This window comes from Canis aureus, chromosome 20 (genome assembly GCF_053574225.1).
Source record: "Canis aureus isolate CA01 chromosome 20, VMU_Caureus_v.1.0, whole genome shotgun sequence".
Lineage (NCBI taxonomy): Eukaryota > Metazoa > Chordata > Mammalia > Carnivora > Canidae > Canis > Canis aureus.
Window position 1 is genome coordinate 36,767,402 of NC_135630.1, and position 19,999 is coordinate 36,787,400.

The window sequence follows — 19,999 nt, forward strand, 5'->3', positions numbered from 1 at the left end:
AATTTCTCTTCTATGCAAAATATTCCTAAATTCTTGTGCCCTTGCTTCTATCTTCAGTAAAGACAACTGCAGGAGAAACCAAACCAAACAGCTCATCATTTCTTCAACTTGCCATATCCTTTCTTACTATCAGGTCTCTGCAAATGCTTGCTATCTCTACTTGAATTCCCTAAATCCACACATACCTCTTCCATACTTCCTTTTCACGAAATTTCCCTTCATCCTTTAAAAACCATCTCAAATATCATGGAGGCATTCAAATTTTCCCTAGAGAGATTGTATCCTTTGTGTTTCCAAAACAATTTCTCAAAAATTCTTCTAGAATCCTTATAATAATAAAAAGGGAGTATGTATACAATATAGGGTTTTGAAAATACAGAAAAATTTAGATTATCACTGTTATTTTAATCCACATCATCAAAAAAGAATTTTTCAGATTTTGACATTTATAGAAAATATGAAATACAAAGTAAAATATTTTTTAAAATTGTCTTTAGTAAAAATCAGAAACGTATTAATTTCAAAGATGTGCATTTGCCATTTCACTGTTATAAAAATGAGTGATAATTATCTTCTATGAAGATTTTAATCACATATTTGTTATTGATTTTATAATTATTTTTTGTGCATTTGCTAATAGGCAGGGGCTGTGTCTTAAACTGTTTTATATCCTCTTCCAAACAAACCAGGTTTGAATTACATGGCAAGTATTTAAAAAGATGTGAGATGAAACACTAAATGATACTTAGTTTTCTTTTATGAGCTTTACAGAGGTGTTAGCATACACAATGAAATATACCAGCTTTAATGAATACTTCAAAGCATTTTGACAAATGTGTTGTTATGTAACTAGCTGCCAACAAAATGAACATAGAACATTTGATCACCTCAAAATGTTCCCTTGGTGTCTCTCTGCAATCAATTGCCTCCTCTCATTTTCAGCTCCTGGCAACCACTGGTCTACTATCTCTGTAATTTGGGTTTTCTAGAATGTCATACCAACAGAAACAAAGAGTATGTGGTCTTTGTGTCCGGCTTCTTATACCTAGCATAAAGTTTTGAGGGCAAGGTCATCCAAATGGTTTAGTGTATTAATAGTTCATTTCTTTTTGTGCTGAAGAGTATTCCACTATGGAGATATACCATAATTTGCTTATCCTTTCACCAACTGGTATTTGTAGGTCTGTTTTGAGCTGCTATAAATAATGTAGCTATGAATGTCACTGTAAAAATCTTTATATGAACTTAGGTTTTCATTTTGCTTGCGTAAATATTCAGGAATAGAAATGCTGGATTACATCAAGGTTTAACTTTAAAGAAACTGTCAAACTGTTTTCCAAAGTTGGTATACTAGTTTGCACTCCCACCAGGAATGTGTGAGATTTCAGGTGTTCTGCTTCTTGTCATCATTTGGTGTTGTCTTATTTTTTAAAAATTTCTTTAATTTTTAAAATTTATTTTATTTTTTAAAAGATTTTATTTATTTATTCATGGGGGAGACAAAGAGAGAGAGGCAGAGACATAGGCAGAGGGAGAAGCAGGCTCCCTGGATCCCAATCCCGGCACTTCAGGATCATGCTCCGGGCCGAAGGCAGGCACCAAACCACTGAGCCACCCGGGCGTCCCTTTCATTTCTTTTTTAATTGGAGCTATTGTGTGGGTGAGTAGTACTTCATTGTGGTTTAGCTTGCATTTCACTGATGACTGAACATCTTTTCATGTGCTCATTTGCCATCTGGATTATGTCCTTTGGTGGAAATGTGTATTCAAATATTTTGCCTATTCTTTTTAATCAGATTGTCTTCTTATTACTGAGCTATGAAAGTTCTTATTATATTCTTGATAGGTTCTTTTTCAAATATATATTTTACAAAAGACTGTATCTTGCTTTTTCATCTTTAGAGTGTCTTTTGAAGGGCAAAAGTATTTAATTTTCATGACAGTCATCTCAGTTTTTGAATTCTCTAATTCATGTGGTTTTGTGACCTACCTAGGAAATTTATCTTTATTTTTTAAACAAAGTTGTGGCAATTTTCTAAAACAGTTGCTCCTTCTGTCACTCATCATATTTCTACTAAACTGTTATTAAAATGACTAATTACAAAAATCTATTAAAAAAAATCAGATAGTGAAAAACCAGGACCAAAAGTTTTAAACAGAGATACAGAGAAGAACAGATTACTACAATGTATTTCTTTTGTATTTGTTTCTTTTGCTAAAGAAAATCAGTCCATTTACTTTAAAAATCCAGAGCTACTCATATAATATGTAACACATATGACTAAGTTGAGTTTTATGATTTTCAATTTATCCCCTAAAGGAAAGTGGCAGATGCTACTTTTCCTTCCTCCTCATTCTGGGATACAGAAGTAATGGCAGATGAGTCATTCTGGACAAAGACAACACACTAAGGAAAGTAGAACAGTAAAACTAAAGAAAGATGAGTTTTAAACACCTGGAGCCACCATAATTTTCCTAGAACCAACTGAAACCACTGTAATAGTGGATCCTAGATGCAGCAACCATGCCTATGTTCTAACTAATAAACTAACACCCCACCAAACGCACTTAGATAAAATACTGATTTAGAGCAATCAACAGGGTGCAAGACACAGTAAACATAATAGTATTAGATACAATTCTATAGTATAAATTCAGAGATTCTGAAAGAGAAACATTCATTAAGTAGTATTGTCTACGAATACTGTTCTGATGGATTAAAGCACATTTTAAAGTAAAATAATTAAATTATTTTGGTATTCTCTAGTTGATTTCAAGTGGGATAAGTTGTATGACAACATTAATATAGTTTTACAACCACTTTTAAAAAATTTTTTATTTATTTAAGTAATCTCTATACCCCATGTGGAGCATGAACTCACGACCCCGACTGAGATCAAGAGCACCACACTCCTCTGATTGGGCAAGCCACGTACTTGGTCAACAATCACTTTCTTTAATATGAATCATTATACGTGGTAATATAATGGTAAAAGCAAAAGTATTGATGGAAGTTCTTACCATGGAAAGGTATTCATTCGTACCCTGTTCTTATAAATCAGAATTCCTCCTGACATCACTCCAATCATAATTTCATTGTTACTTTGATCCTTCAAAAAAAAGAAAATGACAAGTCTAAAATACTGGGCTTTTCTTGTTAAATATATACTTTAAAAATAGGATAAGGTTTTAAAAATACAATGTAAAATTTTCAAAGGCAGAATATAATTGCACAATATTTACAAACCCATATGGTTATTGTTACCTCATAAAAATAAATAACATACTTCACAACAAACTTCAACTTGGCATTATAAAAATTCATTAATCCAAAGTAAAAATGATCTCAGGATTCTCCACAGTTCGTAACTGGAACTGAGAATTTGAGACAAGGAATCAAAAGTCTTCTCATTTTGTAGAATGATAAGTTAGTATCCTTTCTTCTATTTCTAAAACTATTCTGACTCAACCACTGTGTAAGTATAGTGTCAGAATTACAAAAGTGGATAAAACATGGAGGAGTTCAGAGTTTGGTAAAGTGTAACCTATAATAAAACAAGATTTCCAATATAATAATAAGTCATATAACTAATATAATACAATAAAAATATCATGGTAGTACAGAGTGGCTAACAAGTGTTGGAAAGTTTGAAAGATTCTAGAGAAGAAAATTTGAATGATGCTTTGAGGAAAGTGAAAGTTTTCAGGCTAACTAATCCACTTTGAATAGCCAACTGGCACTAGTGACAAAAGGAGTAGAATTAAATTCTTTTCTCATATGCTAATCAACCTTGAAATAGTTTTGCTACTTGACTTGAAACACTGTACAGGCAAGCTAATAGAGCAATAATGCTTTCTCCCTATATCCATATGCTCAGAAGACAGAACTAATTGATGAAATTATAATTAGGATTTTGTAACTGTGTCCCTAAAAAAAAAAAAAAAAAAAAAAAAAAACCTCTTTAAAATGCAGCTTCAATAATTTCTAATAAAATAAAATTAAATCTTACTAAATTAACTTGTTCAATAGGATAATACATAACAAACGGCCAAGGTAACACAATAACCACCGTTATTGTACACTATTATGAGAGTCTTAAAGTTTGACCAAAATGGTTTACTTAGCATATGTTCCTATTGCTTTTTTTTTTTTTTTTTAAGATTTTATTTATTCATGAGAGACACACACAGAGAGAGGCAGAGACACAGGCAGAGGGAGAAGCAGGCTCCACGCAGGGAGCCCGATCTGGGACTCGATCCCGGGACTCCAGGATCACACCTTGGGCTGAAGGCAGCCGCTAAACCGCTGAGCCACCCAGGAATCCCCACCTATTGCTCATTCTGCTCCCAATCTCATAAAACACTGGAGAAAATACATGAAAACAATCCATAACATTAGAGGTATATAATCAATGGACTAGATATTTTAAAGAATTTGTAAAAACATAAAGAGGCTACAGATTTTTTTTTACACTCATATTTAAGAAAAAAATTATAGAAGACCACAGCGTAAACTAGACACTAGTTTACTAGAAGAATAAGTTCTACATGCAGGCAGAAAGAAAGAATAGTCAACAGGTACAATTTTACAGACAACAGATAAAAGAAATAAGGGAGCCTCAAATTTCTGTCAGGATGACCAGGCAGAAAGCAGCTCAGGTAATTATCTCCTACCAACCCCACAATCCTGCCCTGTCTGGATTGAGCTAGGAGACATAGAGAAGTATGTGTAGCCAATCTACAATCAGTAAGTGTGGATACTAGGGACAGAAGTCAGAGTGATGCTCAGAATGAATGAAGAGGCCCAGAATGAGATAGGCAAACTATAGCCATGTTCTCCCTGGCAATATATTCATTCTAAGGCAGGCCATAGCAAAGACAACATCTACAAGCAAGTGAACTAGTAATCACAAATACAAAAGTACACAAGGAAGGATCACCAAGCACTTGAGAAGAACCAATATCATTAAAGAGATATGCAGAACTCAACACTATTTGTTGACTAAATCAATCAAGTTGTTATGTTGATAAGAACACATGTTAAAAAATAGGAAGAAGAAAGAAACATGTTCAGGGTATCTAGGAACTCAAATTCTTAAATTATAATTATCTAGATTTAAAGTGACCATTCCCAGGGTGATGTGAGAAGTGGGCAAGATCAAAGAAACAAGTGTTATGTCCTTAACAGACACAAATGCTATTAATTCCAATGTACAGGAAAATGCATGATGACCACCTTATTTTAAAATATCTTTTTCTTGTTATCACTTACTGCTATCCAATATTATGCAATAATTTGCCTTGTTTAATCTGTTTATTTTTTATTCTTCACTAGAAGCTAAGAGGCAAAAAAAAAAAAAAAAGAAAAAAGAAAAAAAAAGTTAGAACCTAAGTGGCAAGGTATAGGGCCTTTGTTTTTTCCACTGTTGGACTCTCAGGTATAGAAAAGTGCCCTGTATAGTTAACCTGTGAAGAACAATCAGGTTTGAACTGTGTGGATCCACTTATATGCACACTTTTTTCAATAAATATATTTGAAAAATTTTTGGAGATTTGCAGCAATTTCAAAAAACTTGCAGACAAATCACATAGGCAAGAAATATAAAAAAAATTAAGTTAGGTATGTCATGACTGTATAAAATATATGTAGATACTAGTCTATTTTATCATTTGTTACCATAAAATACATACAAATCAACTATAAAAAGTTAAGATATACTAAACTTCTGCAAGCTTACATACTACACATGGCACCATTATGGCTGAGAGAAATGTAAACAAATGTAAAGATACAACATGAAATCGTAACTGCGTAACATTTACTGTAGTACATACTGTATTACTGTAATAATTTCATAGTTACCTCCTGTTGCTCTTGTGGTGAGCAGGAGTGTTCCAAGTATCTGCTTAAAACAGTGTGACACTTATCTGTTCATGAGCAATTTGGTTTCTCCAATAAATTACATATAGTAATAACAGTGATCTCTCACAGTTGCTTATTTTTCAACGTGTTTAGTGTAATACTGTAAACCTCCAATAATATCACTGGACTCAAACAAAGAGCTTTTTAGTGATGCTGGAAGTGTTCCCAAGAAGGAAAGAAAATCATGACATTACAAGAATAAGCCGAACTGCTTGATATATATCATAGAGTGAGGTCTGCAGCTGTGATTGCCTGCTGTTTCAAGAGAAATGTATCCAGCAAGAGGACCATTGTGAAAAATGAACAGGAAATTTGTGAAGCTATTGCTGCAATTACACCAGCATGCACAAAAAACCTGGTACTTTGTGTGAAATACTATACCTTTTCATCTCATATTGAAAATGCAGCTTTTATGTGGGTACTAGACTGCTATAGGAAAGGTAAACCTATACCTACAGATTCTGGTATGATTGAAAATATGTAGTCATTATATGACAACTTAAAACAAAAGGAAGGTGTAGACTCTAAAGCTGAAGAATTTAATGCTAGCAAAGGATGGTTTGATAATTTAATAAAAAAGTTTGGCATAAAAAAATGACAAGATAACAGGAAAAGCAGCTTCTGCCGAACAAGAAGCTGGAACCATGTTCCCAGATGCCATTGATAAAGTCACTGAGAAAAAAGGTTATCTATCTGAACAAGTTTTGAATGTAGATTAAAGTGGTGTATTCAGGAAGAAAAAATGCTAGAAAGGACATTTATTAGTAAGGCAAAGAAGCACGGCTGTGGATTTAAAGCAGGAAAAGACAGGCTAACACTGTTTCGTGCAAATGCAGTTGAGTTCATGATCAGGACTGACCATATCTATAAAGCTTCTAACTTGCCACCTTTGAAGGGAAAAGATGAATACCATCTGCCAGTCTTCTGGTTATACAACAAGAAGGCCTGTACAACGAGAACCCTTTTTCTGGACTGGTTCTATCAATGCTTTGTCCCTCAGGTCGGAAAGTAATTTGCCTGTAAGGGATTGCCTTCTGAAGTTCTTTTGATATTGAACAATGTCCCTGGCCATCGAACCCCATAAGTTCAACAGCAAAAGATGTCAAAGTATTCTACTTGCCCTCAAAAACATCTCTATTTCAGCCTCTAGAACATGTAAGCTCATTACACATGGTCTCTATGTAAAGGACTGTCTATGCTATGGGAAAGAACCCTGATAGAACATCATACAAATGTGGAAGGCTCACACTATTGAGAATGCCACTGTTATTTGTTTGTTTGTTTATTTATTTATTTATTGCCACTGTTATTTAAAAAAGGCTGTGTAAGCCATCAAGCTTTCCTGAAACAATATATTCCTGCTGGAGAAAACCATATCCAGATGTGTGTGACTTTACAGACCTTAAAACAAAGCCAGTCAAGAAAATAATGAAAGAGATTATAGATATGGTAAAAAGATGGAGAAAAAGGATTCATGATATGGACCTATCAAGAAATTCAAGAGCTAACAGACACCACACCAAAAGATTAACAGAGGATGACCTGATAGAGGTGAATGCTTCCAAACCAGTGCCAGACGATGAGGAAGTAGAAGAAAAGGTGCAGCAAATGAACTGACATTTGACAGTCTGGCAGAAGAGTTCTGATTATTTAAGACTGCTTTTGACTTCTTTCACAACATAGACCCTTCCATGATATGAGCACTAAAACTAAAGCAGACAGTGGAAGAACAATTGGTATGATATAGAAAGCTGTTTAGCAAAATGAAAAAAGCAGAAGAGTCAGTTAGATATAACAATACATTTCCATAAAGTTACAGCAAGTGTCCCCGCCTCTCCTGCTTCTCCTTCCATTTCCTCTACTTCTTACACTTTTACTATTTCTGAGACAATAAGAACCCCTTCTCTTCCTCCTCAGCCTACTCATTGTGAAGATGACAAGGATGAAGACCTTATGACAATCCACGTCCACTTAATGAATAATCATCATCATGCCATTCAGTTAATAAAAGTATATGTTGTACCTGTGCATGGGTATCTTTGTACAGAAAACTAACTGTATGGCAAGAGCTCAATGAGACATTTCTTTATCATCATCATCAGCAGCAATGTCAAAGTATTTGCGTGTGCAAGACTTGTATGGAAGTGAATAGCCAAGCTATCCTTATATAGGAATAAAGTCAGTAGTATTTAATATAAAGTTAATAATGTGTTAGTTTTCTTTAGCTTTTTTTAAAGATATATTTATTTTAAAATTAGAGTGAGCACACACAGGGAAGGGGGAGGAAATGGAGAGAATCTCAAACTGACTTCCCACTGAACACAGAAGCCAACGCGGGGCTTGATCCCACAACCCTGGGATCATGACCTGAGCCAAAAATCAAGAGTTGACTGCTTAATCAATTGAGCCAACGAGGTGTCCCAGTTTTCCTAATGTTTTATAACTTTGCTTTCAAAGAATTACATTATCATACAGTATGCCTCATTCTCTCATAATTGGAGAGACTGCACGCACATCAACCTGTCATCACAGGTAAGGAGGTTTTTTTTTTTTTTAATTAACAATTTCCAATATTGCATTAGGACAACTGCAACTGTATGCCATAAAGATTTTATAATGATTCATTCATTAGTACATAGGCTACGCTACCATAAAGCATTCATATTGCTACTTAATTATCCATGTATGAATCATTAACTCTATAAATAAATAAGAATTTATTTTTCACATTAACTTTTCAATTTTGATGTCTCGTGTTAGTAATACACTTAATGTCTACAGTGTTTCATATCATATAAAACAATACTGATGTAGGTATAGACACACCATCTTATAAACAGATGGTATACACTTATCAATACAGTACTGTATTTTTTCTTCTTGATGGCTTTTAGTAACATTTTTAAAGAATACAGTATACTGTATTTTTTAGTATACTATATTGTTTACTTTATTATAATACAGTATATAATACATATAAAATGTTACATATTTTAAAGTATTTAAATAAAGATACATACAAAATATGTATTAATCAACAATGTTATCAGTAAAGCTTTGGGTCAGCAGTTGGCTATTAGCAATTAAGTTTTTGGGGAATCAGACATTATATGAAGATTTCTGACTACACTGTGGGGGATTAAGGGGTTGGCGACCCTACACTCTGCGTTGTCCAAGTCAACTATATTCATATGTTAAATGAATGGATCTCTATCATCTGTAGGAAGATGTCTTAGCCGTTTAGTTTGGCACTAAAGGCCTTTATATAGTATTTCATCCGATTTTATCTCCCCCGTCTAACTAAAAATTTTCCCATCAGACCAGTTCCATGATGTTTTGTGTACCCATAATTACATGTTTCGTTAATGCAGTTATCATGACTTCTTGGTGTCTGATGAATCAAACCAAAGTCTAGATGGAATCCAACTTATCAGTGAAAATTTCATTGGCTCACATCTACAAGTTTCTTACCTAGATATTGATTGGTCTTTTTTTTTTTAATTTTTTTATTTATTTATGATAGTCACACAGAGAGAAAGAGAGAGAGAGGCAGAGACATAGGCAGAGGGAGAAGCAGGCTCCATGCACCAGGAGCCCGACGTGGGACTTGATCCTGGGTCTCTAGGATCGCGCCCTGGGCCAAAGGCAGGCGCTAAACCACTGGGCCACCCAGGGATCCCTATTTATTGGTCTCTTAAACCACTCATCTGAAATGCTTAATTACTGTCAGCTATGTGACAACAGCTAGAATCATGTATACATAGTGACTGCCTATAGTAAACTGCCTGTGGCAAAAAACTAGTCAGATCTGTTTAAATTTCTAATGTGTCAGGTATAATACTTCTGCAGACTATAGTGATCACATGGTTGGTGTCAGACTGCTATAAAGGTTTCTCAATGCTAACTCTCAATTTTGTACTTATTATGGACCAGTAATAAATAATTCGTGGATCATTCTCAGTTTGTGGTCATACTTTGAGCATCAATGAACCGTATCATTTCACAGAGCCTGGTTCTCAAATAAGTGGTTCTCAATTGATTAAATGGTAATATCCTTATATTTACTTAGTTACAATACTAGAGAATATGTTTCATATAATCCCTGATTATAAATAATCTGTAATGAGTTTTAAATATATAGTTACCTATGAAATCTAGGTCAAAAAATGATTAAAAGGAAGAGTTTATAATATACAGTGCTGTATGATTTAACACTGTATTTTTACAACACCTACAAAAGTCAGGAGGAAAAATTTTAACTGTTTCAGCAATAATTGATATGGTGACACTACAATTATAGTTTTAAGTGTAATGTGTGATAAAAACATAATAATTGACTAGTCTAATTTCTGGAATCCTTGGAGTCTTCTAAGAATTAAAATATTCTGTATATCTCAATGCAGATATGTAGAAACAAAGATTCTAACTCTGTACATTTAAAAAACACAGAAATAATAACAAACCAGTAGGAATGAGCAATCTTAACACTCAGATTGAGATTTTGAAATATCATTTTGCATTAAAAGAAACAAGGGCTTCTTAAAGAAATAGCTAATTCCTGGTCTATGGGAGTAAAAAGACAAGATGAGCCTGAAACATCTTAAAATACTAGACAGCATAGATGCTGACTACAAAGGTCATGTCAAAAGGATTAAAGGATCAAAACAAGAGACTAAGTGGCCAAAATGGATGATCTGAGCTTCAATGGGGGGTGTGTGTGTGTGTGTGTGTGTGTGTGTAATATACTGAAGTCTGTCAAAAATGTTTAATCCATGAATTAATAATGACATTGTTTAAAAATGGTATTTCCTTTTTTAAAAGATTTTATTTATTTATTTGAGAGACAGCATGAGCCAGGAGTCCAACATGGGGTTCGATCCCAGGACCCTTGGATCATGACCTGAGCCAAAGGCAGCAGACTCTTAATCTACTGAGCCACCCATGCACCCTGGAATCAAACAACACTTTCCTTGGGCTTTTCGTATATGAGCTATGCTACTGGGTAATTAAAAAGTAAAAGAAGGGAAGGGACTCCCTTTAAGGTTATCCCAGTGAATAAATAAAAACAAAAACAGAATTAAGATATTTCCATTTTGCAACCTCCAGTGAATTAATGGATCAATAGCTACTAAAAAAAAAAAAAAAAAAGGAAGTGAAAACCGGACATTATGTGCTTCCTGATAAAATAAAACAAAAAAGGATAAATCCTGACTCTGAATACGCCTCTTGATCACGTTGCCAGTCTATAAGAAATACAAAACGCAGCAGAACATACTGAATTACATCATGAGCATGTGATCAGTAAAGTCCAAACCATAAGAAATTAAAAATGAAAAGGTCAAGTTCTTTCAAAAGAAATTTTTAAGAAAAGAAGGATTAACAGATTTAAAGCTATCTAGTTAAAACAAACAAAAAACAAGACCAAGTTGTAGTATCTAGGAAGGCACAGTTGGGTGATAAGACCATAAAAATAATACAGTGTAGGAAGGGGCTGTTATTGGGACAGAGCACAAAGAATGTTACTGGAATGACTTGCTTGACCTGGCAGTAGATGCAGATGTTCACTAAAATACAGTACATACTTGTATCTCTGCTTTATTTTAAAATAAGTTAAAAAATAGCAATGTAAAAGGATGAGATTTAGGATGAATATGAATAGATGTTCTACTATTTTCCACCCATACCTCAAACTTGAACTGTTCATTTCATGTTCCCCTGTAGTGGCCTTCCCTCCTTTCTTTTGGAGGGTAGTCTCCAAAAGTAGTCTCTTCTAAACTAAATAGCTAGGACTACTTAATATTCTATCCTGTCTATTGTCACATTTTAAGAATAAAGTAACTCAGTCCCACTAAAATTTTATGGTTTTGTGGATGGGAATTCCCAACATTAATTTGAAGTGGTGTGAAATAATTCCCTTATTTATAATAAATTAACTCAAAACAACATTGAAATAATAAGAAGTCAATAACCATCCCTCACCTTCTCTGCCTCATTCCTCAGAGGTAGCCACTATTAATACTTTGAGATGTATAATCTTCTGTATCTTTGTATTCATAAAAATATATAAATATTATACATAACTATATAATTTTTTAATCAACAAAAACCAGGATACATTATTCTGTAATTTTTCTTTTGTACTTAGCATTTTTTTAAAAGATTTTATTCATGAGAGACACACACACACAGAGAGAGAGAGAGAGAGAGAGAGGCAGAGACACAGGCAGAGGGAGAAGCAGGTTCCATGCAGGGAGCCCGATGTGGGACTTGATCCCGGAACTCCAGGATCACGCCCTGGGCTGAAGGCAGGAACTCAATCGCTGAGCCACCCAGGCGTCCCTGTACTTAGCATTTTGCAGATATCTTTTCATATCAATATACGCATATCTCTAACATCAATTTTAATTGTTGCATATTATTCCAAAATATGGATTTGTCATAATTTCTTAATCATTTCTGTTCATTTAGAGTGATTTTATATATTTTTTAAAGATTTTATTTCTTTGAGAGAGAGAGAGAACATGCACATGAGTGGGAGGAGGTTCAGAGGGAGAGGGACAAGTAAACACGGGGCTTGAGCCCAGGACCCTGGGATAAGGCTGACCTGAGCCAAAGGCAGACACTTAATTGACTAAGCCACCTAGGCGCCCTGAGTGTTTCTAATTTTTTAATATTACAAACAATACTGTAATAAAAAACCTTGACTACATTATTTAAAACACCTAAATAAATATTCTAAAGGATGGAATCTGAGAAATGGAAGTGGTCAAAGATTATATTCACATTAATATTTGCATTCCAAAAGGGTAAGAAAAAGTTCTACTTCAATTCAGAATGTCTACTTTCCATCTCTGATCAATAATGGATATTTTTAATTCTTTGAATTTTTGCAAATCTAATGAAATTGGCTTCTCAGTGTTAGTTTCATGGTTATATTTTAATTACAGGTCTAAAAGAATCCTTGGAATAAATATGAAATATGAATATAAAATATTATGAATAAAACAAAATAATATTAAATTTTTCTTTAATATAGGTTGAAATTATTTTCTATTAACATTTTAGTTTTATGTTTTCCCCCATATAAAATTGATTTAAAATGTTTATGTTTGTATATTTTCATTGTGGTTAGGCATAATATACATTCATTAATTCAAAAAAATGTTTCTATGTGCCATACATAGGCTTAACAGTGTATGTAAATTCAAACTACTCAGTGAAAATGAACACAAGTAGTTATCTACTGATGGTTTCATAAAGACACCTAATAGAAAACAGACGCGCACACACACAAGCTATGTCTAGACATGCTGTGATGCGTGAAAGCACATAGCAGAATTATGAAAAGTCATTGGGTGATATGAATACTGTAAAAGTGACACAGAGGAAGTCACATATATATAGCTCCACTTGGATAGAAGAGACTCTTTTCTCCATTTCAAGGGATTTTATATATATGTGTGTGTATATATATATATACATACATATATATATATAATTTTATTATTTTAAAACTTTATTTAAGAGAGAGAGAGTGCACGCATGAAGGGCAGAGTGAGATGGAGAGAGAGAATCCCAAACCAACTCCCCACTAAGCACAGAGCCCAAGGGGGCTTGATCCCAGGATCCTGAGATCATGACCTGAGCTGCAATCAGGAGTTGGATGCTCAACTGACTGAGCCATCCAGGTACCCCTCAAGGAATTATATTTTTAAATTATTTGATTATTCTAACCAATCTGTCAAAAAGTTTTCAAATACATGCTAATTAAAAACAAGGTTTTAGAAGAAGCTATAAACTGGTTCTTTAATACAGAAATAGCTATTATATAGCCAAATTGCTTAACATCTGTTTGTCTCACTTTCCTCATCTGTAAAGTGGAGATAATAATACTCTTACCTCACTGGGATGTTATAAGGATTAAATGAAATTAATAGACATAAAGCCCTAAGAAGGTGTTGGGCCTTTAGTAAATGCTTAGGTTCTATTATTATTACCTGTGTCCGATACAGCAAAATCTCTCAAAATTACTATCCTCACAGTCTTTCTCAAATACTCTGTAATCAGCCTCTGGCTATCATAATATCCCAAAGCTGTTCTTACAAGGTCATTGATGACTTACACATTTCTAATCTAGTTCTCATCTGACACAGCTGATCACTTCTGACTCGCTTGGCTTCAAAGACACAAATGTATCTGAAAGAAAGAAAGGTTTTCTTTCTGTGTAAAGGGCTGCTTCTTCTGGTCTCCTCTCCTGGTTCTTCCTCATCTCTCTAACCTCTCATCTCCAAAGTGTTCCAGCTCTGTGGAACTTTCTCTTCAGTATGCACTAGATTTCCCCTCAGTGCTCTCATTTTATGGCTTTAAATATTAGCTGTGAGCAGACAATTCCCAGATGCCTATCTTCAGTTCATACCTCCCTTCAGAATTCCAATATTGTACACTGAACTCCCCACTCTCCTTTTGTGGATTTGTAAAAGTCTCCTAAAATTTAACTTGCCCTGGGCAGCCCGGGATTGGGTTCCATGTCAGGCTCCCTGCATGGAGCCCGCTTCTCCCTCTTCCTGTGTCTCTGCCTCTCTCTGTGTGTGTCTCTCACGAATAAATAAATTAAATCTTAAAAAAAAAATTTTTTTTAACTTGCCCTAAGACTAAAATTCCTGACCTATCTTCCCACACCTGCTTCTCTATGGTCTTTCCCAACATCTTGAATATTACTCCAGCTTTCTAGTTGCTGAGTCCAAAAACTTTGGAATCATTCCTGAATCCTTTTTCTCTCACATCCTACAGCCAATACATCAATAAATGCTGTCATTTCCATATTCAAAATATATACAAAATCTGATTACTTCTTACCACCCAACGGCTAGCTACAGCCACCATTCTTTCTCATCTTGATCATGGTAACAGTCTGTTAGCTGGGCTCTTCACTTGAAATGGCAGCTACTGTGATCTTTTCAAAATGTAAATCACACTGTGTCTATTACTTCTTCAAACTAATGGCCTGGTTTAGAATTAAAAACCAAAGGTCTTATAAAACCCTAGTCTACCTTAACTTCATGAATACTCTCCTCTTCTGGCTTACACTGTACCAGCCATACTGGTCTCTTTACTGTTCTTTGAACTGCTAAGCAACCTATTTCATGCCCTTTCATTGATGTTTCCTTTCCCCTAGGTATCTACATATTATCTTCTGTTTTATCTTCTCAGTGAGGCCTTCCCTGATGCTCTACTTCTGGTTGTCTCAATCCCCTTTCTCAGATAATTTTTCTCCATAGCACCTGTAACTACTTGATATATTACTCGTTTAGTTAACTAAAGAAAATTGAGTATATTGTATATATAGTAAAATGTACAAATCTTAAGTGTATAACCCTAAATTTTACATATACACATCTTCAAAACTACCACAAATCAATATATGTATTTTCAAAATCCAGGAAAGCTCCCTCATGAGTCTCTCAGTTAACAAAATCTTTCCATGGATTACTACTATTCTGACTTCTATCAGTATAGACTATTATTTTTCCTGTTACTGAATTTTACTTCCATGGAAAACCCCCATGTATTCTGATGACTAAATTATTTGTTTATAATCTGTCCTGCCTACCAGAATGCAAGCTTCATGACGACTTGGTTTTTTTATCTGTCTCACTCACTGCTGTATACATGGTGTCTGTTAATGGGACTGGCAACATAGAAGGTGCTCAATAAATATTCAATGAATTAATGAATAATCAAAATATCATCATTAAGCTTTCCATTTCTTAAAACTGTGAGAGGCAAAATTTATTTTTCAGTAGAATTACCTTTCATTATAAATAACTATGGAAATGAGATATTCACATTGAAGCCTAAAACTGAGGTAGACTATCAATCAGTGATTGAATAAGGAATGTTAGAATCTATCACTTTCTTTTGCTCTGTGGAAGACACTGTTAAAGAGAATAAAAGGGCAAGCCAAAGACTGGGAAAAAATATTTGTAAATCACGTATTTATTGAAAAAATATTTGCAAATCACATATCTATTATCTATCTATAATATATAGAGTTCTTAAAAAGAAAAACAAGAGCAAGAAAATAAATGAAATTAAATAATGGGCAAAACATTTGATAAATAGAGATTCATCAAAGAAGATATGATGCTCAACACATCATTAGTCATCAGAGAAAGGCAAAGTAAACCTGTGATGAGATAAAACATTACCTATTAGAAAAGCAGAAAAAGAAACAAAACAAAACGGACAGCATCACATGCCAAAAAGGATGTGAATGACTGGAACTTGCAAATATTGCTAGTAGGGAAACAAAGTGGTTCAGTCACTATGGAAAATAATTTGGGAGTTCCACATACAGCTAAATATACACTTACCATATGACCAACCAATCCCACTCTGGGGTTTCTACGTTACAAAATGAGAACTTAAAACTACTCAAAAACCTGTAAATGAATTTTTTGCAGTAGTCTATTAACAAAAAACAAAATCAAAACACAACTAATCAGAAACAACCCAGATGTTCTCCAATGGGTGAATGGATAAAAAAAAAAAAAAAAAAAAAAAAAAAGGAATGAACTACTGAAACAGTAAGTTGGATAAATGTGAAATGTATTATTGTAAAAAGTCAGTCTCAGAAGATTACATAATGTAGGATTCCATTTATGAGACATTTTGGAAAGGACAAAACTGACATAAGCTTTGTGAAATATAAGAACTAACACTACTCTCCTAGAAAAACATGGCCAGGTGAGACCCTCAACAATAAAAACACAATGTGGAATAGAGCTTTTTTGAGTGTATATATTAAAATAAATTCAAAATATCTATCTAGGGAAAACTTAACTCCCTTTCAGAATGCTATCCTTATGAGATTTGGCAGTTTGTCCCAAGAGAATATAAAACCTATCACTAACTCAACCAGTGATTACCTATATTCTATTTTTCACCAGTTATGAAGAAAAGCTGTATTCCGGGTACTTATGAAGGACTAAAACCTCTTGATAAAGAAACCATGAGAAAGAATCTAGGTAGAGTCACACAAATGAAGGATAGCACTTACAAATATGCCTACAGCACGGGAATAACTTTCTTCTGGAAGCACCAAAGTTTGACACAACGAAAAAGTTGTTACAGAGCACTGTACAGAAGAAGCCAATGACTGTAAATTCCATCTTAATAAAGGAATTTGTGGCAGAGGAGAAACACAACCAAAATATGTTAATATTCTTCATTCTGTGCCTTAAAAATTTATAATGATGTCACTAAACGATAAAAACAAGTAACACAAACCTCACTGAAGTGAAAGCATCTTTTATAATAATGATGATGAATGCAAAAAACCCTACTTTTCCTGTATAGTTTTGATTCTCTCTTATGATCTAGAAAAAAATTATCATTAACATAGAACACTAGCTTGAAGAAAAATAACAAAAAAAATCGACTTCAATCTTCTCAGGTAATAAATCTTAAGTGATTGTGAAAATATTTTTCTTTTTTTTTAAATAAATCTTTTTTTTTTTTTTAAGATTTTATTTATTCTTGAGAGACAGAGAGACAGACACACAGGCAGAGGGAGAAGCAGGCTCCATGCAGGGAGCCCGACGTGGGACTCGATACCGAGTCTCTAGGATCATGCCCTGGGCTGAAAGTGGCACTAAACCTCTGAGCCACCCGGTCTGCCCTGTGAAAATATTTATACTCAGAGGAAATTTTCAGTGCAACTATGTTGGCAGCGCTCCCTGGTTATTCCAGTTGTTGCTTACTCTTAACAGGCATTAAATAAAAACTGTGATATTGAGTTTATGGAGTCTAACTCAACAATATTAAATTAGTTCTATGCACTTACCCTTGCATAGTGGAATTCAACTCCATAGAGTTCTAAGGTACGTGCCGTGTTCAGGTAATTAAATTCTGCTTCTGCGGGAGATAAACCTCTGTAAAGACATTATGTTATACATTATACCAATTACAAATATGGCCAAATTAGAAAGAAAAAAAAATGATTTATCTGGAAATTTTTGAGCATTCTAATTGAATCTTTTCTAATATACCATGCATGACTACTCCTCTTAGTTCCGTATAGTAATATCTAACTTACCTGTAGGGTACATTTTCAGGAACAAAAATCATTACTTTGTAGAATATTTTATTTTCCAGAAATACATGAATGCACCAGGGGATGTAGAGAAAAAGGAACCCTTCTGCACTGTTGGTGGGAATGCAAACTGGTGCAGCCGCTATGGAAAACAGTATGGAGGTTCCTCAAAAAATTAAAAATGCCATATCATCTAGTAATTCCACTACTGGGTATTCACCCGAAGAAAATGAAATCACGAACTCAAAAAAATATACGGACCCCTATGTTTATTACAGCCTTATTAATAATAGCCAAGATATGGAAACAAGCCAGTGTCCTTTGACAGGTAATTTGGTAAGACGTGGTTTATATATATATACAATGGAGTATTACTCAGCCATAAAGAATGAGATCTTGCCATTTGTGACAAAATGGATGGACCCTGAAGGTATTCTATGAGGTGAAATAAGTCTAAGAAGACAAACACCATATGATTTCACTTATATGCAGAATCAAAAAAACTGTATAAATAAAGAAACAGACCCACAAATACAGAGAACAAACTGATGGTTGTCAGAGAGGAGAGCTTTGGGAGGATGGGCAAAATGGGTGAAAGGGAGTGGGAGATACAGGCTTCCAGTTACAGAATGAGTTTAAGCACACGGAATCATGAGGTACAGCATACGGAATATAGTCAATGGTATTGTAATAGCATTGTATGGTAACATAATAGCTACATTTGTGAGTGTACCATAAGGAATAGACTTGTCAAATTACAGTGTTATACACCTGAAACTAATATAACTGTGTGGCAACTATATTACAAAAAAAAAAAAAAAAAGGACCAAGTTTTAAAATTCCCTACTTGTTCTTACAGCTAACAAAGTCATTTTACCCTCTGACTTAATTTCAAAATGTTTTTCAGAAGATGGTCCAGTTATGGTATCTGCATTTAAATCACACAGGTGCTTCTGAAACACACAAATTGAGACAATCTCTAAAGCAATGCCTCTCAGAATATGGTATACATACAGGTGCTGATTCATACCAAGTACAGAAACTGAGAGAGTCAGTCTTTTATATTTCATAGTATAATTATTGGCAGAATAATTTCATGTCTGTTGAAACTAATAAGGAGAAACAAGGACTTGCTATTTTTTATGTCTCTACTTCTCCATTCTACTCTCCTAGTAACTCAATTTTACTATATCTTTCAGAAGTTTCATTCCATGACAGAATGGGGGGAAACTGTGGTCTTTTATCACAGATAGTTGCAGAAGTATTACTATATACAATCTGATGTGGAAGGAATAAGAACCAAATTGTTATATTTAAGAACATCCTGGTTATTCTGATGAACACAAGTTTGAGAACTACTACTCTAGCAAAGCCTTTAAAAACAAATCTACTCCTAGATTAGTTCTAAAACTATCTGATATCTGATATTATCTGACTATACCAGAGCAAAATCAGCAAATTAGAAAAGAAAAGATAGCAACTTTCACTCACTAATGGTAACAGAAAAGGAAGCCAACAGCCTGCCAATGAAGCTCATAAAAATGGAATTCCTAGAAAAAGCACATATACCTCAATTTTCTATAAAATTCAATTAAGGTAAATAAATCTCTACCTCCCTACCCATCCCCTATTCCTCAGTTAAACTGGATGATTCTATTTTTTCTTTGTTTAAAGATCTGAAGAATCTGCTCCTCCCTCTGCCTGTGTCTCTGCCTCTCTCTCTCTCTCTCTCTCTCTGTGTTGCTCATGAATAAATAAATAAAATCTTAAAAAAAAAAAAAAAAGATCTGAGGAATCATTTCTTTAAACCAAATACAGGGGCAGCCCGGGTGGCTCAGCGATTTAGCACCACATTCAGCCCAGGGCCTGATCCTGGAGACCCGGGATTGAGTCCTATGTCGGGCTCCCTGCATGGACCCTGCTTCTCCCTCTACCTGTGTCTCTGCCCACCCCTCTTTCTCCCTCTGTGTCTCTTATTAATA

The 19,999-nt window shown here is 34.3% G+C and overlaps 1 protein-coding gene across 13 annotated transcripts in view; it reads right to left on the minus strand.

Annotated features, from left to right (window-relative positions):
• Positions 1–19,999, minus strand: part of PTPN4 (protein tyrosine phosphatase non-receptor type 4) — a 207,697-nt gene that overhangs the window by 76,449 nt on the left and 111,249 nt on the right. For all 13 annotated transcript variants that reach the window (XM_077861382.1, XM_077861383.1, XM_077861381.1 and 10 more), the window contains 2 exons: positions 17,769–17,856; positions 3,022–3,110 (listed from right to left, as the gene is read on the minus strand). In XM_077861382.1, the coding sequence (XP_077717508.1) occupies positions 3,022–3,110; positions 17,769–17,856 (177 nt within the window). The remainder of the gene's footprint in view (positions 1–3,021; positions 3,111–17,768; positions 17,857–19,999) is intronic.